General features: G+C 45.0%; 1 protein-coding gene across 1 annotated transcript in view; it reads left to right on the top strand.

The window, feature by feature from the left end:
* The window catches only part of MERTK (MER proto-oncogene, tyrosine kinase), a 113,692-nt gene that overhangs the window by 46,052 nt on the left and 43,163 nt on the right, over positions 1–24,477 (top strand). The window contains exons 4-6 of the mRNA XM_043467712.1: positions 402–575; positions 13,253–13,339; positions 18,259–18,374. Of these exons, the coding sequence (XP_043323647.1) occupies positions 402–575; positions 13,253–13,339; positions 18,259–18,374 (377 nt within the window). The remainder of the gene's footprint in view (positions 1–401; positions 576–13,252; positions 13,340–18,258; positions 18,375–24,477) is intronic.

Below are 24,477 nucleotides of genomic sequence, written 5' to 3'. Positions count from 1 at the left end.
AAAGTGTCCTAGAAAGCCAGCTAGAGCTAGACTGGTAGGAATTAGCTTCTGTGTGGTTTCTTACTCAACTTCATCGAGGTGAAAGCTGACCATTTCAGACCTGAGTGGTGGACAGAAAGTAAAAGTTTAGTCGCTCAGTCGTGTCTGACTCCTTGCGACCCCATGGACTGTAGCCTACCAGGCACCTCTGTCCATGGGATTTTCCAGGCAAGAGCACTAGAGTGGGCTGCCATGTCCTTCTCCAGGGATCTTCCTGACCCAGGGAGCAAACCCACATCTCCTGCATTGCAGGCTGGTGGGCAGACAGAACTATTGTGAGTCTGGTGCGGTTTCCATTCACCTGGGCGCTGCGTCTTGGCTTGAGAATCTAAACCTTCTCCCACTTACCACTTCCTCTGCAGGACTTCCTCACTTCACGAGGCAGCCCGAGAGCATGAATGTCACCAGAGACACAGCCTTCAACCTCACCTGTCAGGCCGTGGGTCCCCCCGAGCCCGTCAACATTTATTGGGTTCAAAACAGCAGCCGCGTTAATGAACTTCCAGAAAGCTCCCCCTCTGTTCTGACTGTTCCTGGTGAGTCTCAGCTGTGGCATTTGTTTATTATTTGCTTTCTGACAGCGGAAGGGAGCAGAGGTTGGGGGCGTGCCGCAGTATACAGCGGCGGGCACTCGAGGAGGATGAAAACGCAGGTGGGGCAGCCCAGGGTGGCGACCAGATGGATGGGGAGGCAGGTGGAAGTCTGGGGGGTCAGAGGTCACAGTACAAGTGGCCAGAATCTTCGAGCCAGGGCGGCCAGGAAGCCCTGCTCACATCTCCCGTGGCAGCTGTGGTCCAGCTGGCCTGGCAGGTCTTGCCTTTCAGGAACCACTGATGTGAAGACCTCAGTGAGGTGGCAGTGAGGAAAATGCCTTGGTCATGGAGGCAGTCGTGGGAGGATTGAGTCACTGTGGGGCTGTGACTGCCGTGAAGGTCAGCAGTCATCTGCTTTCCGTCTAAGTGGGCGTGACCTGGCCTCGGTCCCAGCCCTGCTCCCACAGTGTTCCGAGGGTCAGCGCCATGGATGGTTCTGTGCTGCAAAATCCCATGGGCTCCTCTTTGGTTCCTCTTCTTGCGTCTCCCAGCAATGTCTGGTGAGGTTACCACCCCCTAGCCCTCCCAGTCTGCGTGTACTCAAGGAGTATTCTGTGAGGACGCTGCATGCCAAAGGCGGCCTTCTGAAACCTGTCTTCCTGGCTTCCTGCCTCAGTTCTCTTCCTCTGCCCACGACAGGAGTTCTGAACATGCTGGGTGCCACAGGGCTCAGTGCTGGACCGAATTCTGTTCCCTCCGAGGCACTCCTGCCTGGGAGATCTCCTCTGGATCCTGGCTTCACGACCGTCCTTGTGATGATGACTTTGGACTTTGTATCTCTGGCTCAGACTACCCTCCTGAGCTTCATGCTCCTTTCCTGGCATGTCCACTTACTGGATATGCAAGTGTGTTAAAATGAAACTCTTAATTTCCCCGTCCTCTGCCACAGAGCTCCCCATCCTAGTAAAGCGTGTCACCATCTGCCCATCCTTCCTGCTTCTCACTGTTTAGGCTGACCGCCAGTTGTGCTCCCACGATGCATCTCACGTCTCTTTCCTGCCTCTCTGCTGCAGGGCCCTGCTCCAGGTCACCCCCAGCTCTTGCCAGCATCTCTGCAGTAGCACCCTAACTGGTCTGTTTGTGTCCAGCCTTATCCCCACTCTTGTCCTCCATGGTAGGTCATGTCCCCTGCCTGCTGGAGCTCTTCAGTGGCTGCCTGTTATCTTTGACTTTCTCTCAAGAGGCCTTTCTGTTCCTCCTCATAGGATCTGAGTGCTCTGGTCCCCACTCTACTTTCCAATCCCACCCCCACCCACTCTTTCCGCCCTGCTAATTAAGCACCAGTCACAGTGATTGTCTTTTGTTTTCTCAGAAGCATCCCCCTTCTCCCTGCCTCAGGACCTTTGCATCATTTCTTCTGTCTGCCTACAATGTTATTCCATTTGCCCTTCATCCCGTGACACGTGTCAGGTAACACTTCTGCACAGAGGTCTTTCCTGGTCATTCTTTTGGGTCCTCCTCACTCCTTTATTGACTCTCAGGCATGGCACGTATTCTTGTGGACTTCCTTCGTTGCACTGGTCACAGTCTGTCATTACCCTGTTTATTTGTTTCGTCTCCTTGTCTGTCTTCTTAGAGAATGTATGCTTAGTAAGTCAAGGGCTTTGTCTCTCCCAAGACACAGCCTGACTCATGGTAGTATTCACTGAATGTTTATGGTGAGAATGGGCCAGCAAGTGATTGCCAGCTGGAGGTATTGTCTCTGAATCACTTTTCTTACTCCTGACTCCACGAGGAATGTTATGATTGTCTCTGCCTTCATCTGAGTTTTCTTTGAGTTTCTCTGAGGAATTGATCATCAAATGACTTATTTGTTCAAAATCAACTTTAAAAAAATAGATCCCACCTGCTCTGGATGATTGTTTTGAAGTCCTGTAAAGAAGATTTATGGGGCATACAATGAAATATGTAGGTTAAATTGACATATAATCAAATGCGTAGAACTCAAGCACACACTCAATGAGTCATGATAAATGTAGACAGTCATATAACCACCACTTCAGTCAGTATGTAGAACATTGCTATCACCCCAGGAAGTACCCCCTTTTCCCTTTGGGTCAGCCTGCACCTCCCGCAGGTGACCTTGTTCTGATGTCTAGTTTCATATATAAATTTTGCCTGGTATTGAAATTTACATAAATGAAATCATAAGGTATGTATTCTTTTGTGTTGGGCCTCTGCCATCTATTGAGGTCATATCGTTTTTCGCCTTTATTCTCTTCATGTGGCAAATTACATTGATTTGGATTTTCGAATTTTAAACGAGTGTTGCATTCCTGGGCTAAACTCTGCTTGGTCTTGATGTATTGTGATAGATTCCATCGGCTGATAGATACTAAGTTAAATATTTTTGCATTTAATCTTTTTCCGGGGTAACACCGACTGCTTGTACTGCTGCTTCTGCTCCCAATCACTGTGAGTTAGTGAGGACCCGTGGTCAGGACAGCATCTGCCACAAGCCTGCCCTCACCGCAGCCGCCATCCACGAGTCTCAAGGGAGTCCCCAAGCCACCCGTACTCCTTACTTACTGGCTGTCAATTCGGAGCTTCCTATGGCCCCCCTTGGGTTTCCCAAATGGCTTCGTGGTAAAGAATCCACCTCCAATGCAGGAGGTGTGGGTTTCATCCCTGGATTGGGAAGATCCCCTGGAGGAAGAAATGGCAACCCACTCCAGTATTCTTGCCTGGAGAATCCCATGTTCAGAGGAGCCTGGTGGGCTACAGTCCAGAGGGTCACAGTCTGGTGTCCCTTCAGACTTAGTGACTAAACAACAGCCGTCATGACCCCTTTGGGTTCAGTGATTTTTTAGAATAACTCATAGAACTCAGAAGAGTGCTCTACTTACGTTATAGTTTATTTCACCAAGGACACACACAGGATGAAGTCTGGGAGGGTCTCAGATGCAGAGCTTTTCTGCCTTGAAGAGTGTCACCTGGTGCATCAGTGTGTTCACAGAACAAGAAACTACTGAGCTTTGGTGTTCAGAATTTTTTTATGGGGGCTTCATTATGTGGCATAACTGATCAAAGCGTTAACCATGACGGAATACTGTCTCCAGACCTCCCTCTCGTTCCTAGAGGTCAGGAACTTGAGCTAGTATCAGGTGGATCAGAGCCCCAACCCTCCCATCACAAGATTTAGTCATTCTGGTGACCAGTCCCCATCTTGAAGTCATCTATGGATCCGCCTTGAGTTGCCTCATTAGCATAACAAAGCCACTCTTGTTCCTCAGTAAATTACCAGGGACAAAAGCTAGTGCAAGTCGTTATCACACAACAGCGTTCATGAAGGAAACTGGTTTATAACTTTGTTTTTGTGATGTCAGTTTTGGCATCTGGGTAGCATTGACCTCATAAAACATAGTTGGAAAGTGTTCCCAACTCCTCTCTTTGTTGAAAGAGCTTGGTAGCGTTGGTGTTATTTTGAAAAGATGTGTGTGAAGTTAAGTGGAGATTGTAATCTCTTGTGTTTTGAATATTTTTTTTTTTTACCTTGCTTTTTAAAAAAAAAAAAAACACTTTTTATTTTATGTTGGAGTTAGCCAATTAACAGTGTTGTGGTAGTTTCGGGTGGCAGCAGAGGGGCTCAGCCAAGCATACACGGGTCTCTGTTCTCCCCCAGCCCCACGCCGGTCCTGCTGGTTCTCAGCACTGGACAGAGCGCCCTGGCTGCATAATAGGACCTGGTTGGCTCTCCATTTGAAATATGCTGACTGCTTTCTTTCTGATCATGCAGTTTACATGACCTTTTTGGTGAAGGTTAATGTATTTGTTCACGTTGAGTCTGAGGTTAACTGAAATCCCCAAGCATTTTTCTCATAAATTGCTGCAAAATCAAGACTCTGCTGCTTTTTGTATACTTATTTTGAAATTTCAGCCTACCATGTGACCTTTATTCCTATGAAAATTTATCTCATCATCCCAATCTACTAAGGCAATTTTGAACCTTGATTCTCTCCCTGTTTCCTGTCTAGATTCTGATTCAACCAAGGCCAAAACACAGTGGCCATCAGGCACCCTCTGAGTTGATATGAATTCATGAAATCAGCTCTTTCTTCTACTTTTCAACCAGCAGTGAATCTGCCTAATTTTATTTTTTCCACCATTTATCTCTCCATCTTGTCTTCTAAGATATTCCTTGATACGTTGGACTAGGAACTGTCCTGGAAAGACTGGAAATCAGTTTGCAATTCATTTTGAAATCAGACTTGACTTCCTGTTGGTGAGCTGAACTCCACTCCTGTCCTTCTAGGACAGGTGTCCGAGACGCCAAGTTGATAACCTTCTCTGAAGTTCTACTGTGGATTCCGTCTCTCACTGATTTTGTACTTGCCAAAATCAGTATCATTTTCTTTATGAAAACAAGGACAAAATCTGTCCATCTCTGTTCATCTAGAATTTATTTTGTCTTACATTTTGGCCACTGCTCAGCATGTGGGATCTAGTTCCCTGACCAAGGATTGAACTCATATCCCCTGCATTGGAAGTCAAGAGTCCCAATCACTGGACCACCAGGGAAGTCCCCATCTCTGTTCATCTAGAACTTTTCCTCTTCAGTTTTCTTAACAAGTAGAAGGATCTGCAAAATTTAATACCCAAGGCTGTATATATTGATATAAGTTGTTTCAACTTGGTGACCTTATTTATTTCTAAATGGTCAGATATACCATCACAACTGATACCTATTTTGGGCTTTAGATTCTTTACAGTCTTCATTTTACTTTCTTTAATTTGAAGATTTTTGTTCTCTTTGGTTAAGAAGATAGAAGTAAAATAGAAATTGAGCATTCTTTAGGCTGATAGTGTGCTTTTTAACATAAACTTTAGTGGGATATGGTTACATGAAGCTACACATGTGATAAACTTACACAAAGCAACACACACACACATACACACAAATGAGTCCACATGTAACTGGAAAAATCTGAATAAGCTCCGTGGAAGGTACCAGTGTCAGTTTTCTGGTTTTGACACTGTAGTTATTTGAGACATCGGGGAGGTAGAGTGAAGGATACGTGGAACTCCCTATCTGTTTCTGTAAATATATAGCTAACATTTCAGAATAAAAAATGTTTTAAACTGTTAAAATTTTGCAGCACTGTGAAAGAACTACATTCACACTTATTCTTATTTACTTCTATTCTTAACTTAGAAAACAATTTAGTGTGATACCTGAGCCCCTCCCAGTAAGTAGATGGTATTTAGGGAACTAGGCTGAGGCTGTTTTGACTTGAGATGGCTTTGAGGGGCTGTGTACCCACCCAGAGCCTGCCTGGAGCAGGCACATTTAGGAACAGGAAGATCATACACTTTTCCCTCATGATACCAGTTGTTTTTTCTTCTGTGACGTAGGCGCTGTCTTTAAGAAATGTGAGCAAAGAAGTACTTTGTCTAAAGGGCATGATTCTGAGTCAACAGAACCTGCCTCAAAGGTTACATACTGTGTAATTCCATTTAGGTAACATTCTCAAAATGAAAGGGTTATAGTAATGATGTACACCTCAGCTCCTGCCAGGGATCAGGTTGACGGAAGGATGTTTGTAAACGGGTTGGCGTGGGGGAGCTTTTTTTGTCTTGGCTCTACCACTAGGGCATGTGGGATCTTAGTTCCCCAACCAGGGGTCAAACCTGCACCCCCTGCAGTCAACGCTCAGAGTCTTAACCACTGGACCCCCAGGGAAGGCCCTGGGAGCTTCTTTTTGGTGATGAAACAGTTGATTTGTATACATATTTATACCTGTAATAAAATTTCATGGAAATTTCATAAAAGTCCCCCCTCCCCCAAATAAAGCAAAACCAAAAACTAGTGAAATCTGAATAAGGCCTGCCTGTATTTTAGTTAGTAGTATTGGGCTTCCTGGGTGGTTCAGTTGCAGGAGACACAAGAGATGCAGGTTCAGTCCCTGGTTGGGAAGGTCACCTGGAGGAGGAAATGGCAATCCACTCCAGTATTGTTGCCTGGAAAATCCCATAGACAGAGGAGCCTGGTGGGCTGCAGTCCAGAGGGGTACAAAGAGCTGGACACGACAACAACTGAGCATATGTACAGTGCTCCAAAGTCACTTGATCATGCTACTGTGATTACGTAAGGTGTCACCACCAGGGGAACCTGGGTGAAGGGTGCTAGGAGCTCTGTACTAGTTCTGTAATTTCTTGCGAATCGAAAACTATTTCAAAACAAAGTCACTTTTTCCCCCCAAGGAAGTACTTTGTCATCAGCAAAATCGAGTCCCAAAATAAAGAGCAGAGCTACAGAAAGCTTTTGCTCTGTGGTGTTTAGCGACAAGATATGTTATAGGTTAAGTGGTTGAGATCCCATTAACTAGTGTCAGTTCACCATTATGTGTCCCTAGGCAAGTTACTTGCCTTCTTTATATAAAATAGGGATAATAACAGTGTCTACCTCACAGAATCTTTGTGAAGATTCAGTGAAATAATGTATGTAAGGACTTTGGTACAGAAGCAACCTACAGGAGTGACTCAAACGTTACCTGAAACAAATTTTTATATGAAACAATTACTAAAACTCACTGTCCGTTCTGAGCTACCTTCCTACCAGGATCAGGAACTTAGGCTGATCTTTCTGGTTTTTACTTTTTTGAAAAAATGTTTTTATTTACTTCTTTATTTTTGGCTGTGCTGGGTCTTCATTGCTGCTCAGGCTTTTCTTAGTTGGGGCAAGCGGGGGCTACTCTTAGTTGCAGGACGCGGGCCTCCCATTGCGGTGGCTTCTCTTGTTGCGGAACAGAGGCTCTAGAGCACAGGCTAAGTCACTGTGGTGCACCGGCTGAGCTGTTCCCCAGCACGTGGGATCTTCGCAGACCAGGGAGCAAACCCATGTCACCTGCATTGGCAGGTGGATTCTTCACCACTGAGCCAGCAGGAACGTCCTGGTTTTTACTTTTAAAAAATACTTGTTTTATGTTAAAATCCACATTCAGAAAGCAGCTAAGCTAGTTTTGCTTTTAGTTAATTGGCTATAGTGCTTTTCTTTTTTGTTATTATTACTATTTTGGGGCCATAGAGCAAGGCATGCAAGAGTCTTAGTTCCTGGACCAGGGATTGAACTGGCACTTCTTGCAGTGGAAGCATGGAGTCTTAATCACTGGCCACCAGGGAAGTCCCTGTAGTTTTTGTGGTTTTTTTAAAAATTTTTTTTATAGTTCTTAATATTCGTTATAATGACAACAGTAACAATAATAACTAGAACTTGTGTGTCAATTTGTAATTCTCACAGTGCTTTCAGTAAAGAACCTCATAGCAGTCAACGATACAGTTAGGTATTTCCTAATTACCATTTTACAGATCAGGAAGAAATTTGGAACAAGTAAGGGACCTGCTTGCCTAAGGTCTAGCCTTTGCGTGGCAGCTGGAACGAGCCTCATAAAACATAGACTAGGTCATATCAGTCTTCTGCTCAAAACCCCAGGTTTCCCATCTCTCTTGGAGGAAGAAGGCCTGACAAATATATTCCCTGACTTCAAACCTTTCCTCACCCTCCAGAATAAACTTGGCCCATTCCCTCACCCCAAGTCTTTCCTCAGAGAACGTTTCTCAAGGAGCCACCTCTGACCTGCATGTTTAAAATCACTGCCACTTCTCCACACGCCCCGACCCCCTGACCCTCTTCTGTTTTTCCCGAGCATTAATCGCCTTCTAATACAGCATGCAGCTTATCAAACGGGGCAGGTCTCTGCCTCCCCCTGCCTGCCCCCTGCAATGTCTGCTGCCTGCCTTTTGAATCTGGAAAACTTTATTCAAAGAATAAGTTTAATCAGAGAAGTGAGAAATGTGGAAACAAAGGAAAACAATCAAAGGAGACTAGATAATAATAATGTAGTCATTAAGCATAGTCAAGGGCCTTTAGCTCTTTCTCAAGGGCTACGGATAAGATTCCGAGCCACATCCTGTGAGCTGTCTTATAGATACCTAGCTGGGGAAGTTAACTACATGATGAGCAGACTGTACCCAGGACATGAGCTGTCACAATTCCGACAATTGGCCACAAAAAAAAAATGGGAACAAATGAACCCTAGAACTAAAGATTAACTGTACCTAAAACAACCAAGATGATGCTGGTCAGATGACTGATGACCAATTTGAAGATAACTTAGAAATGACCGTGCTGTTGCCGCATGTAGACCACCCGCCACAATCTGTCTTTAAAAGCTCTCACCCGCTGCTTGGTGGGGTTGGAAGTTGGCCTTTGGACAGATGTCTGCCACCCTCCCCCACCCAGTTGCCAGCACCTGAAATAAAGCAAACTTTCCTTTCCACCAATCTGGCCTGTTTATTGGCTTTTGAGGGGCAAGCAGCTGGACCCACAAACTCCTTTTGGTAACATTTATTAAGGCTATCATTTCTCACCCTCTTTTGTCCTTGAGAATGTGAGCTTTATAAAGGCAGGTACCTTTGCTTTATTCATGGATAGATCCCAGGTGCCTGGGAAAATATCTGGCACATAGCAGCTATGCAGTAAATGTTGAGTGAATGAATTCAGGGCAGAAAGTGAGTTCCAAGTTCATAAGTGTAAGCCCTTCATTTATGCAGCATATTATTGTATTTCTCTCCTCTCTGGGTAGAAAGATGAACACCAGGGGAAAAAAATAAAAGGACAGGATTGTTTAACCCAGAACTCAAAGAAACACCCTGACTGTGCTCTTAGGAGCTGCCTCCTCGGCAGTTCTGATTGTCCTTCCCTTGAGGGAGCATCCCGTGGCTGAAAGTTCCCTAGAGTATCTTTTTACCTTGTGTCAGGAGCTGTCTTTTTTTAAACCAGCAGAGTGCCAAGCAAGAGGGGCGCAAACCATCATAGTGAACTTGGGTGGGATGTCCTGGAGTCTGGGGGTGCCCACGAGAAGAGGACCTGGCAACAGGAGATGTGGAGGTGCTGGTGTTGGGGATGTTTGCGAGATTGGATGGGAGGGTGGAGACGTGGTGGGTGGGTACTTTTCTCCCTGGAAAACCACAAGGGTTGGGCTCTAAAACTTCAAGATCTATTCTAGTCTGGTATTGAGGGAGGAGAACGGAGAAGTGATGGGGTAGCTCTCTTTCTTAGTCCATCTTGGTTGTTGCAGTCAACCCAGGTTTATAAATGAGTCTCCAAGTGGGAAGCTAACACCCTTAAGCCAAAAAAAAATGTATCACTGAATACATTAAGCCAGGAAGCCTATATTTGGCCTTAAGTTTTCACCCATTCAATTCTAGAGTAAGTTAATCTGGGTTGGAATCAGCCTCCATTTCTCTTTGCTAGCCTCTGTTTGGCCTGTGGGCATTCACCACCTCAACCCGTGGGATAAACTACTGCCCTTGATGGCTTGGCTTCTTGTGGGCAGTTCTGAGTCAGAGTGGGTGCCTTGTGCCAGGGAATTAGCTGCTGATTGTTTTCCTGACTTTGTGTGTCCTCCGAAGAGAAGCACAAAGAGGCAAAATGTCTTCCCCCTTAACCTAAAATCCTGTTGCATGAGGAGTGGTTTCACTCTCGACATCGATCAACCTTGCAGGACCAAAAAGCCATGGGCCTGACTCATCTTACTCTGGGATCTGTAGGAGATGGTGGATCTCAAGAAAGTAGGTCCATCCTCTTGTCTCCTTGCAGGCCCAGGCTTGCCCTCACCACCAGTTGTCAGAGGGATTCATCGTTTGTTTTCAAGGGTTTCCCAAGAGTTTGGACGAGGGTGATTGAAGTCAAATGATTGGTTTTAGCCTGCAGAAGTCTGCTCAAATATGTACAAAATGTAAGTTGCCTAGCAGCTCCCTGGGTCTTATGATTGAGCCAAAGCTGATTTTTCTAAACATAAGCCAAGTTTTGCCAGTTCACATTGCCTGGTGAAACAGGTATCTCATTTGGGAACTGATGACCTGGAAGGTTAAACAGGTGATACTCCAGCAGGAAAAGCCAAAGGTCACAGGTCTGCCTGTGAAAAGGTGGTGGGCTACAGGGGCCCAGGTGGTGGCACAGAGCAGCGGTCCCCAACCTTTTTGGCATGAGGGACCAGTTTCATGGAAGACAGTTTTTCCATGGACCAGAGGTAGTGGGTAGGGGGATGGTTTGGGGATGATTCAAGTGTGTTATGTTCATTGTGCACCTTATTTCTATTATTATTATATAATAATATTATATTATATACTATATTGTTATGTATTTGGCTGTGCTGAGTCTTAGTTAGTGGCACATGGGCTCTAGTTCCCTGACCAGGGATCAAGCCTGGGCCCCCGGCACTGGGAGCTCAGAGTCTTAGCCACTGGACCACCAGGGAAGACCCCAAGCATGTCTTTTTATCTCACTGAAATGTCGTTTCAGTAAGTAAGCCTGAAACTAGCATGTAGCAGATTATTCTGTCACCCCTGAAAATTCCTGAGACATCATTATCAACTAAAGTCCATAGTTGATTCAGATTTTCTTAGTCTTCACCTAGCGTCCTTTTACTGGCCCAGGATTTAGTTGTGTCTCATTCGGCTTCTCTTGGTTGTGACAATGTCGCAAACTTCCCTTGTTTTTAATGACATGGATGGTTTTGAGGAGTACTGGTCAGGTCTTTTTCTGTACTGTGTCCCGCAGTCTGGACCTGTCTGATGTTTACCTCCTTTTCCTCATGATTATATTTGGGCTCTATGTTTTGGTGGGGGAGGACCCCAGAGGGAAGTGCCCTTTTCATCACATCACATCAGAGGTATACTCTGTCAGCATGGCTTACAGCATTGACCTTGACCTTGACCCTCCGCCTGAGCTAGTGTTTGTCAGTTTCTCATTTGAAAGTTTTTCTTTGATTCCCCTTTCCATTTCGATCTCTTTGGAAGGAAGTCATGTGCAGGAGTAAGGATTAATGCTCCTCTTTAGGAGCGGAGCATCAGTATAAAAATCACTTGGAATTCTTCTGCATGGGGGTTTGTCTCTTCTCCCATTTATTTAATCATTTGTGTATATTGGTAAAGGGGCTTCCTAGGTGGCTTAGCAGTAAAGAATCTGCCTGCCAATGTAGGAGATGCAGGAGATGCAGGTTCCATCCTGGGGTCAGGAAGATCCCTTGGAGGACGGCATGGCAACCCACTCCAGTATTCTTGCCTGGGCAATCCCATGGACGGAGGAGCCTGGTGGGATACAGTCCATGGGGTCAAAAAAGAGTTGGACATGACTGAGCAACTAAACAACTCATGGATAATTATTTTATACTTTGGGTTACAATCTAATGCCACTTTATTTTCTTGTTCAACTTGTTCCCGCTTTGGTGACTGGGAGTTTTTTAGCTGGCTTCTGTGTCTCTTTGCCACCACCCCCACCCATCCTTTTGTGCATGTGTGGGTGTATGTGTGTCATATGTTTTATATTTTGCTCCAGGCTCATCTTACATGTTTACTGTTCCAAACTGAAAATCAGCATTTCTCCGAGGAACTCCGGCTCCTTTCACTGGCGCGTAGTATTATAAGAAACCAAGGGGGACTTCCCTGGTGATCCAGTGGCTAAGACTCCATGTTCCCAGTACAGGAGGCCTAGGTGTGATCCCACATGCCATAACTAAGACATTAAGCAACTAAATAAATAAAAACATTTTAAAAAGAAAGAAACCAAGATCTTGGGACTTCCCTGGAAGTCCAGTGGTTAAGACTCTGTGCTTCCAATGCAGGGGACATGGGTTCAATACCTGGTTGAGGAACTAAGATCCCACATGCCACACAGCGCAGTCAAAAGAATTAAAATAGTAATAAAATTAAAGAAACCAAGATCTGGATTGCTTCTCTTCCTTTCTCCTTAAAATGAATGAGTCAACTGAATATTTTTCATTTCTAAGATGTCTTTAAACCTCTGAAATGGTAGAATTTTTCTTCATTCAGCACCGGTGTCTTCAAGCAATAGTGATGCCTTGGGTTTACATAATTCCTTATGAATACATTGACTTTTACTATTAAAAAAGGATCAGTGCAACAGAAATTTCTTTCATCAGAGGTTTTAAAAACTGTGACTTTGGTCCTGCTGTTTCTGGAGTTCTGACATGTCCACAGTGCGTAGCATAGGATACACGGGGATGCTAAGCAGGGGGCTGTCTAGGTGAGCCCCATAAACCACTTTTCTTAACACTGTGGCCAGTAATTCCCACTGCAGGCTTCCCGGGTGGCACGCTGATAAAGAATATGCCTGCCAGTGCAGGAGATGCAAGAGATGCGGGCTCCCTCCCTGGGCAGGGAAGCTCCCCTGGAGGAGGGAATGGCACCCATTCCAGTATTCTTGCCTGGACATTCACAGGGACAGAGAAGCCTGGCGGGCTGCAGCCCGCGGGGTCACAGAGTTGGACACAGCTGAGGAATTAGGCACGCACACAATCCCCATAGCTCTGTGCTGAAATTTTTAAACTAAATGATACTGCTTTGTTACCCCATGTCTCACCACTGGGAAAAAAGAAAGAATTTTAATAAATTACAGATGTCTTTTAAGCCCATTGTTGCCTTGCTGCTGGTACCTAGGGTTTGTTTTTCAAACACCAACACACATTTTTAATTAACTTTGCATTTATGGCTTGAAGCACTGAACCATGAAGTAAAAGGATGCCCAGACTCACGCAGGATTCTGATAAACAGCAGCCTGTCTCTCCAGCCCTGGTCTCATTGGTCTCCTTCTCCTCTAGGCCTGACCAAGACCACAATCTTCAGTTGTGAGGCCCACAATCAAAAAGGGCTGACCGTGTCCAAAAGCGTGCAGATCAACATCAAAGGTGAGTGTCAGGGTGGGTCCCCCCTGCATATTGCAGGGGAAGTACATTGTGAGCTGTGCAGCCAGCTGCCTGGGATTGAGCCCTGGCTTCCCTTTGTGACCTTGAAGAAGTCACTCAACACCTTCAGTGCCCCTCTGTAAAATGGTGATAATTACATCTCTTCCTGAGGGTTCAATGAGATAATGCAAACAGAAATACTCATAACAGGGCCTGACACTTGTCTTTGATCAACAGTAACTAGTTGAGTTTTCTGCTCAGTCAGAGAAGAAAATAGGCTGAAATGTTGACCCAGATCATCTTAGCTCCTCTTTTCAGTTTTTACTCTGCCATACTGAACTAGCGCCCACTGATCTCGGGATGGGCTGTGTCCTTCCCTGGGCAGCTGGAGCTGGAGCCAGTCCCCCAAGCAGCTGCTCTGAGAAGGGAGGAGGTCAGCGTCATGCCTCTCCTGGGGGCCCAGTGCTCTGGTCCCTCTCTCTCCTGATCTCTGTCCCACCCCTTGCTTCCCCTAAACTGGGATGTAACAAAATGAAAGGCAGGCGTTTGCAGGCACCCCCAGGCTGGTAGAGACATGCCAATCCAACATCTGTCTCTTCCTCCCCCTTCTGTGGGATCAAAGATATTTAAACCTGACACTTTGGAAAAATTGATACAGATGAACCTATGTGCAAAGCGGAAATAGAGACACAGATGTAGAGAGCAAACTGAAGCTGGGGTGGGAGGGATTGAGATGGATATATATATACTATTGATACTGTATATAAAATAGATCATTAGTGAGAGCTCAATATATAGCCCAGAGAATGCTACTCAATGCTCTGTGGTGACCTAAATGGGAAGGGAAAAAAAAAAAAAAAAGACATATATATGTATATATATAACTTATTCACTTTGCTATACAACAGAAACCAATACAACATTCTAAGGCAATTAGAAGCTTTTAAAAAATAAAATAAAAATCTGAAACTTGAAAGGAGAAACTTTTGTTACCTTTTCAAATCATCTCCTTAACCTTTCTCATAGAAATTCAAGGAAATAATATGTTTTAGTATTTGTTCTTAATTTATATTTTTAATAATTAATGAATTTTTATTGAAGTATAGTTGGTTTACCATATTGTGTTAATTACTGATGTACAGCAAAGTGATTCAGTCTTTACATATATATATATATGTATATATATATGTAAAGTATATATATATATACACACTTTAAAATATTCTTTTCCCTTATGGTTTATCATAGGTTATTGAATATGTAGTTCTTGGTGATCTACAATAGGACCATATATAGGATCCATCCTATATATAAAAGTTTACATCAGCTAACCCCAGCCTACCATTCCATCCCTCCCTTAACCCCCTCCACCTTGGGGGTTATTTGTTCTATTCTCTACATTATTTGTTCTTAATTTAAATATTGAGAAGGAAATACTGAGTTTGTACTCCTTTTGGTCTTGTCCTTGGAGGAAATGATAGAGGGAAAAAGTGGTGTGTTTAATAATGAGTTAAAGGGTGGGTAAGGCGTAGCAGAAGACTCAAAAGTACAAGGCACTGTAGCTTTTAAAGGTGCTGACGTCTGTTGCTTTGCTCAGTCGCTCAGACGTGTCCGGCTCTTTGCGACCCCATGAACTGCAGCACACCAAGCTTCACTGCTGATGTTTAGTTTCAGCAAATCAGCTAGAAGAAGCTATGAGAGGGCATTTTCTAAAACATCGTTGGAATGGAAAAATGAGCAAACTGAAAGTTATTACAAGAGGAACTGTATAACTTCCTTCCTTCATTATGAATCACATTATTAAAATTTTCAAAAGAAATGCCAGGAATTTCAGGAACCCACCAGTGGGCGTAAATTTATAAAGACATTTTCATAAAGCATCAATATCTTAAAGTTTAAAAATCCATAAAGTGAGAAGCACTTCTTGAATTTCATGCTTCAGACAGAATCTCAACTAGGACTTTAACAAGTCCTATTTCTTAAACTCAGGTTTTGGGCTTTCTTTAACATGTATGTCAAAGCAACCAAAAGTCCCTGCCAATCTGTCATCAATTGAGGTATATGTAGCCAGATTTGGATCTGGAAAAGCAGATAATGTATTTAGGAAAGTGAGTCAAACGGAACTCTGGCTTTCTCACTCATCAAGCTGTGTGTGTCTCCTGGTAAAACTGGAATCCTGACCATGCCCAGTGGGTGCTTAATATGGTCTTTTCTTCCCCTCATCTGTGCCTCCTGTCCTCGCCTTCATCGCCAAGACATATCCCCCAGACCTCGTGCATGTGTTACCTCATTGCATCCTCATTTCAGCCCCATCGAACAGTGCAGTCTCTCCGCATGCAACAGAAGAGAGAGCTGAGTGGAGAGGGCATAGAACTGTGCCGTGGTGGGCCGTGCAGCCGGCTAAGTGGTGATCACACTCTCCAGCCCGTGCTGGTCTTCACGCTGGTCTGCTCCCTGCTCCCACAGCCAGCCACCAGCGTCCTGATGAGAGATACGCAGCTCTGGGTTGAGACAGACCTGAGTTCAAGTCCCCATTCTGTTGCTAATGAGCTCTGTGAGCTTTGGCAAGTTTTTAACTTCTTTGGTCCTCAAATTTCCCCTCCCATCTATGGGGATTGTAAGACTACTTCTCTCATAGAGTTCTAATCACGATCAAATGAAGTCCATAAAGATTCCTGGCACATAGTAAGCACTCATTCAAAAACATTAGTCATCTTTTTGGATTATAAATGTTGTTGTATGTGTGTTAGCCGCTTAATTGTGTCTGACTCTGCAACCCCGAGGACTGTAGCCCACCAGGCTCCTCTGTCCATGGGATTCTCCAGGCAAGAATACTGGAGTGAGCTTCTGTTCCCTTCTCCAGGGGATCTTCCTGGCCCAGGGATGGAACCTAGGTGTCCTGCATTACAGGCAGATTCTTTACTGTCTGAGCCACCAGAGAAGCCCATAAATGTGGTTATTAACATTAATTAAGAGTTTAGGGACTTTCCTGGTGGTCCACTGGTTAAGATGTTGTCTCCCAGTGCAGGGGGTGCAAGTTTGATCCCCGGTTGGGGAGCTAAGATTCCACATACTTCACCGTCAAAAAATCAAAATCTAAAGCAGAAGCAATATTGTAACAAATTCAATAACGACTTTAAAAAACTGGTCCACATCAAAATATCACACATATCAAAAGAAAGTTTAATGTATGAGTATTCTCTGGCGGTCCAGTGGTTAGGATTTCGGGCTTTCACTGCTAAGGACAAGGGTTCGATTCCTGGTTGGGGAACTAAGAATCCTGCAAGCCATGTGGTGCAGCCAAAAGTAAATAAATAAATAATGAAAGCAGTATTGATTCACAGATTTTAATACATTAAAAAAAAACAGATCTGTGTTGAATGTTATCAATACTGTGTTAGATTCTGTTAATAATAGATTATTAGTACTAATCTGTTGCTAATGAATATCTAGCCATGTCCCACCTGTGACTGAGGTCATCACACATTCATTACGGCCTGCCTTCCCCTCCCCAAGAGCAGATGCACTTGGCTCTTTGGCTTGAGCTGACTCACCCATTTCCTCAGCCAAGAAAGCTTCCTTCCGCCATCACACACACACACACAGGCACACGTGCACTCGCACACGTTCCCGTGGTACCCCTCTTTTTCTCAGGGCAAGCCACTCCTCTTTGGTTCATGTAGGTCTCCCCAACTCAGCTTTTAGCTGAGGGATGAAGACAGATGTTCAGGTCCAATTCCTGGGTCCAAAAGATTCCCCTAGTGTAGGAAATGGCAACACACTCCAGTATTCTTGCTTGGGAAATCCTATTGATGGAGGAACCTGGCGGACTACAGTCCATGGGGTCAGAAAGCAGTCAGACATGACTGAGCGATTGAGCACGCACACAAAGACAGAGAGAAAGGGAAAAAATGGAGTAGTGACAGATTTCCTCTTCTTGGGCTCCAAAATCACTGTGAATGGCGACTGTAGCCGTGATATTAAAAGATGCTTTGCTCCTTGGAAGGAAAGCTATGACAAACCTAGACAGAGTATTAAAAAGCAAAGACAAAAAAAAAAAAAAAAAGCAAAGACATCGCTTTGCAGCCAAAGATCCATCTAGTCAAAGCTATGGTTTTTCCAGTACTCATTTATGAATGTAAGAATTGGACCATAAAAAAAGCTGAGTGCCGAAGAATTCATGCTTTCAAACTGTAATGCTGGAGAAGACTCTTGAAAGTCCCTTGGACTGCAAGGAGATCAAACCAGTCCATCCTAAAGGAATTCAACCCTGAATATTCATTGGAAGGACTGATGCTGAAGCTGAAACTCCGATACTCTGGCCACCTGATGCAAAGAGCTGACTCATTGGAAAAAACCCTGATGCTGGAAAAAATTGAAGGCAAAAAGAGGCGGGGGTGACAGAGGATGAGATGGTAAGATAGCATCACCAACTCAATGGACATGAGTTTGAGCAAACTCCGGGGGTTAGTGAAGGACAGGGGAGCCTGGCGTGCTGCAGTCCGTGGGGTTGCAAAGAGCTGGGCACGGCTTAGCGACTGAACAACAGTAAAACATACGGCAGATAGGGAGGGCCAGGCTCTTTGCCCTCATTTCGAGCACCAGCGACACCCCCGCACAGAGCAGGAGGAAATGGATATCTCCCCATGCTCGTCCAGCTAAAAGTTCTCAGGTCATCAGTGGGTAGGAGCATAGGTCTACATCCCACGCCTGGTCCAGGCAGTCATCCTGTCACTGCAAGACCAATCTAGAGGCTTATATGATTACCCTCACCCAGAAGGTGGCTCCTCTTTAAAACTCATGTTTAGTTTTCCCAGTCTCAAGAAGCAGACATGGGGTTGGTATTAATGCACTTGTTTGGTAGCTGTGACCTCCTGTGGTTTATAATTGTGTCTGTGGTGTGTCTTTTGTCTTTTACATAGCAATTCCCTCCCCACCTACTGAAGTCAGGGTCCACAACAGCTCCGCACACAGCATCCTCATCTCCTGGGTCCCGGGTTTTGACGGCTACTCCCCACTCAGCGATTGCAGAATTCAGGTAACCTTTCTTGATGAAGAGAACTAGCTATTTGAGGCTCAGTGACTCTGCCTGATTTTTTTTCCACCTGAAGAGTGGCACAGACATCAAGTTGACACCCCTATTCAGAAGCCCTTGACCTCCTGCCTGCCCCGTGTCCACCAGCCGTGCGCCATTCTGTGATGTTCTGCCCTCCTGGGATGCTGTGCCCTTCTTTGTGCGCGGTCCAGGGCCCAGTTGGAGGAGAAATGTGTTTCTAAGAAAGAACGTCATGAGACCAGGGAGAATGAATTTTTAAGGTACAAAAACACATCTGGCTTGTGACCAGGGGTTCAGGAAGCCAGGCATTCTCCAGCCTGGCTCCCCCTGGATTGGTGGCCATAAAGGACAAGAGACAGGTCATCCTCACTATGGAATGTACCAACTCAGCCTGTTGGAAAAATTGGGGATGACAGACCTTGTAGAGTCATCTCTCACTATCTAAAATTGATATAAAATAGAGCTATGAGAAATATAAGTTAGGTGCAGTGGTAAAGAATCCGCCTGTCACAGCAGGAGATGCAAGAAATGCAGGTTCATTCCCTGGGTCGGAAAGATCCCCTGGAGTAGGAAATGGCAACCCACTCCAGTATTCTTGCCTGGAAAATTCCGTGGACAGAGGAGCCTGGCGGTCGCAGAGTCGGACATGACTGAGCACACACACACACACCCTAAAATGATGCCTTGCCATGAAATAGACTCTGCTGTGAACATTCACTTCATAAAAAACGGAAGGGGAGCAGTAACACTATCTTTTACTGAGTGCCCACATGTGGCCTTACATATGTTCTATCCTAGAGAATGTTCTGTGTGCACTTGAGGAGAAGGTGTATTAAGCTATGGCTGGGTAGAGCATTTGCAATGTCTGTTAGGTCCAGATGGTTTATATATAGTCTTGTTCACTTACTCCGTTTCCTTGTTAATCTTCTGCCTTGTGGTTTTATCTATTATCGAAAATAGGAAATTGTGATGTCAACTATTGTTTTTGAATTGTCTATTTCTCCCTTCAGTTCTCTCAATGTTTGCTTCATGTATTTCAGGACTCTGTTGTTTTAGGGACCAACAGGGCCTGTTTCCCTGTCTATGGACATAACTGTCCCTGTATACAGACATAAATGAGGCATGGATCAGCCTCCCTTTGCCGAAGCACAATTTCAAGTGTACAACATAGTGGTTCAGATTGTTATAGGTTATACTCCATTTATGTGCTGTGCTTAGTCGCTCAGTCATGTCAGACTCTGTGCGACCCCAGGGACTGCAGCCCGCCAGGCTCCTCTGTCCATGGGATTCTCCAGGCAAGAATACTGGAGTGGGTTGCCATGCCCTCCTCCAGGGGATCTTCCCGACCCAGGGATTGAACCCGGGTCTCCTGCATGGCAGGTGGATTGTTTACCCTCTGAGCCACCAAGGAAGCCCAAGAATACTGGGGTGGGTAACCTATCCTTTCTCCAGGGGGACTTCCTGGCCCAGGAATCGAACCAGGATCACCTGCGCTGCAGGCGGATTCTTTACCAGCTGAGCTACATAGGAAGCCGATACTCTATTTATAGTTATTATAAAACATGGTTATATTCCCTATGTGGACTGGCCTTTTTAAAGATTGTTTCCAGTCACTGAGCTGGTTGAAGAGTCCAAGAGGAACATGAGACTCCTTCCTGTAGGAGGTTGTTACGTTCAGGGAGGCTGAGGAAGAGTACCGTTCCCCACAACCCTGCCACCCCCGAGAAGAGCGGTTCTTGGGGTAGATGTGAGACAGAGTAGGGTCGTTGGGAAGCCTGAAAGCACCAGGTCTCCCTCCAGGAGGAAGACGGATCACCACAAGCTTCTGTGGTGCTTTCTGTCTCTTTGCCCAAGCTTTGCGTGGCTATGGAATGAAGAAGCATCCTGAGACTGCCAAATTGCAGCCCCCTTGCCCACGTTGGGTCCTATGGTTAACCTGTTCTATGGTTTTCCTGTCTTTCTCCCACCAGCTAGCTCAGACTCCCTTCACCCATTCTCCTTTCCATCTCTCCAGATTTAGCAAATAGAAACACAGTTACTTTATAAGATAATTACACTGCTGATTTTGTGTCATACCTATACCCATAATTATTGGTTGTCTGTTTGATCTTCGCTGGAGCAGCCGTAAATAGACTCCCCATGTCCAAGGTCAGCAGCGCTGGCTGAGCTTTGCTGGACCAGCTGTGTGGAGATACCTCACGTCCAAGGTCAGAGAAACCCCAGTAAGACGGTAGGCGCTGGAGCTGCCGTAAAGAGATACCCAATGTCTAGGGGCAAAGGAGAAGCCCCAGCAAGATGGTAGGAGGGGCGAATTCACGTTTAGAATCAAACCCCATTCCCACCAGAGACACTCAGAAGGATCAAACAAACCTTGTGTGCACCAGGACCCAGGGACCCCACAGAGACCGAGACAGAACTGTGTTTGGGCGTCTCCTGTGGAGTTACGGGTTGGCGGAGGTCTCCCACAGGGACAGGGGCATGGATGCAGCAGACATGGGGATGGCATAAGCCCTCTTGGAGGAGGTCGCCATTAACCCCACCATAGAGCTGCCAGAACTTACATAGGTCTGGGGAAAAGACTCTTGGAGGGCACAAACAGAACCTTGTGTACTAGAACCCAGGAGAAAGGAAAGGTGACCCCATAAGAGACTTGCCTGTGGGTGTCCAGGATTCTCTGGTGAAGGTGTGGGCTGGTGGTGGCCTGCTGCAGGGTTGGGGGCACGGACTGTAGCAGTACAGCATGGGATCTTTTGAGGGAGGCCACCATTATCTTCATTACATTACCTCCACCATAGTTTGGCCCCAGGTAAATAGCAGGGAGGGAACACAGCCCCACCCATCAACAGAAAATTGGATTAAAGATTTACTGAGCATGGCCCCGCCCATCAGAACAAGAACCAGTTTCCCCCTCAGTCAGCCTCTCCCATCAGGAAGCTTTCATAAGCCTCTTATCCTTCTCCATCAGAGGGCAGAAAGACTGAAAGCCACAATCACAGAAAACTAACCAATCTAATCACTTGTACCACGACCTTGTCTAACTCAATGAAACTATGAGCAATAATGTGTAAGGCCACGCAAGACAGACGGGTCATGGTGGAGAGTTCTGAAAAAATGTGGTCCACTGGAGAAGGGAATGCAAACCACTTCAGTATTCTTGCCTTGAGAACCCCATGAACAGTATGATAAGGCAAAAAGATAGGACACTGAAAGAGGAACTCCCCAGGTCAGTAGGTGCCCAATATGCTACTGGATATCAGTGGAGAACTAACTCCAGAAAGAATGAAGGGATGGAGCCAAAGCAAAAACAATACTCAGTTGTGGATGTGACTGGTGATAGAAGCAAGGTCTGATGCTGTAAAGAGCAATATCGCATAGGAACCTGGAATGTTAGGCCCATGAATCAAGGCAAATTGGAAGTGGTCAAACAGGAGATGACAAGAGTGAACATTGACATTCTAGGAATCAGTGAACTAAGATGGACTGGAATGAGTGAATTTAACTCAGATGACCATTATATCTACTACTGTGGGCAGGAATCCCTTAGAAGAAATGGAGTAGCCATCATAGTCAGCAAAAGAGTCCGAAATGCAGTACTTGGATGCAATCGCAAAAACGACAGAATGATCTCTGTTCGTTTCCAAGGCAAACCATTCAATATCATGGTAATCCAAGTCTATACCCCAACCAGTAATGCTGAAGAATCTGAAGTTGAACGGTTTCATGAAGACCTACAAGACCTTCTAGAATTAACACCCCATAAAAGATGTCCTTTTCATTATAGGGGACTGGAGTGCAAAAGTAGGAAGTCAAGAAACACCTGGCGTAACAGGGAAATTTAGCCTTGGAGTACAGAATGAAGCAGGGCAAAGGCTAATAGAGTTCTGCCAAGACAATGTACTGGTCATAGCAAATACCCTCTTCCAACAACACAAGAGAAGACTCTACACATGGACATCACCAGATGGTCAACACCGAAATCAGAGTGATTATATTGTTTGCAGCCAAAGATGGAGAAGCTCTACACATTCAGCAAAAACAAGACCAGGAGCTGACTGTGGTTCAGACCATGAACTCCTTATTGCCAAATTCAGGCTGAAATTGAAGAAAGTAGGGAAAACCACTAGACCATTCAGGTATGACCTAAGTCAAATCCCTGACGATTATCCAGTGGAAGTGAGAAGTAGATTTAAGGGACTAGATCTGATAGACAGAGTGCCTGATGAACTATGGATGGAGGTTCATGACATTGTATAGGAGACAGAGATCAAGACCATCCCCAAGAAAAAGAAATGCAAAAAGGCAAAATGGCTGTCTGAGGAGGCCTAACGAATAGCTGTGAAAAGAAGAGAAGCCAAAGCAAAGGAGAAAAGGAAAGATATACCCACTTGAATGCAGAGTTCCAAAGAATAGCAAGGAGAGATAAGAAAGCCTTCCTCAATGATCAGTGCAAAGAAATAGAGGAAAACAATAGAATGGGAAAGACTAGAGATCTCTTCAAGAAAATTAGACATACCAAGGGAACATTTCACACAAAGATGGGCTCAATAAAGGACAGAAATGGATGGACCTAACAGAAGCAGAAGATATCAAGAAGAGGTGGCAAGAATACACAGAAGAACTGTACAAAAAAGATCTTCATGACCCAGACAATCACAAAGGTGTGATCACTCACCTAGAGCCAGACATCCTAGAATGTGAAGTCAAGTGGGCCTTAGGAAGCATCACTACGAACAAAGCTAGTGGAGGTGATGGAATTCCAGTTGAGCTATTTCAATCCTGAAAGATGATGCTGTGAAAGTGCTGCACTCAATATGCCAGCAAATTTGGAAAGTAGCAGTGGCCACAGGACTGGAAAAGGTCAGTTTTCATTCCAATCCCTAAGAAAGGCAATCCCAAAGAATGCTCAAACTGCCACACAATTGCACTCATCTCACACACTAGCAAAGTAATGCTCAAAATTCTCCAAGCCAGGCTTCAACAGTACATGAACCGTGAACTTCCAGATGTTCAAGCTGGTTTTCGAAAAGGCAGAGGAACCAGAGATCAAATTGCCAACATTTCCTGGATCATCGAAAAAAGGAAGTTCCAGAAAAACATCTATTTCTACTTTATTGACTGTGCCAAAGCCTTTGACTGTGTGGATCACAATAAACTGTGGAAAATTCGGAAAGAGATGGGAATACCAGACCACCTGACCTGCCTCTTGAGAAACCTGTATGCAGGTCAGGAAGCAACAGTTAGAACTGGACATGGAACAACAGACTGGTTCCACACAAGAAAAGCAGTACGTCAAGGCTGTATATTGTCATTCTGCTTATTTAACTTATATGCAGAGTGCATCATGAGAAACGCTGGGCTGGATGAAGCACAAGCTGGAATCAAAATTGCTGGGAAAAATATCAATAACCTCAGATATGCAGGTGACACCACCCTTATGGCAGGAAGTGAAGAAGAACTAAAAAGCCTCTTGATGAAAGTAAAAGAGGAGAGTGAAAAAGTTGGCTTAAAGCTCAACATTCAGAAAACAAAGATCATGGTATCCAGTCCCATCACTTCATAGCAAACAGATGGAGAAACAGTGGAAACAGTGGCAGACTTTATTTATTTGGGCTCCAAAATCACTGCAGATGGTGACTGCAGCCATGAAATTAAGAGACGCTTGCTCCTTGGAAGAAAAGTTATGACCAACCTAGACAGCATATTAAAAAGCAAAGACATTACTTTGCTAAAAAAGGTCCGTCTAGTCAAGGCTATGGTTTTTCCTGTAGTCATGTATGGATGTGAGAGTTGCACTATAAAGAAAGCTGAGCACTGAAGAATTGATGCTTTTGAACTGTGGTGTTGGAGAAGACTCTTGAGAGTCCCTTCGACTGCAAGGAGATCCAACCAGTCCATCCTAAAGGAGATCAGTCCTGGGTATTCATTGGAAGGACTGATTCTAAAGTTGAAACTCCAATACTTTGGCCACCTGATGCAAAGAGCTAACTCGTTTGAAAAGACCCTGATGCTGGGAGGGATTGGGGGCAGGGGGAGAAGGGGATGACAGAGGATGAGATGGTTGGATGGCATCACCGACTCAATGGGC

This window comes from Cervus canadensis, chromosome 5 (assembly GCF_019320065.1).
Source record: "Cervus canadensis isolate Bull #8, Minnesota chromosome 5, ASM1932006v1, whole genome shotgun sequence".
Lineage (NCBI taxonomy): Eukaryota > Metazoa > Chordata > Mammalia > Artiodactyla > Cervidae > Cervus > Cervus canadensis.
The sequence above is the reverse complement of the archived record's forward strand: the minus strand, read 5'-3'. Positions and strand labels throughout refer to the sequence as shown.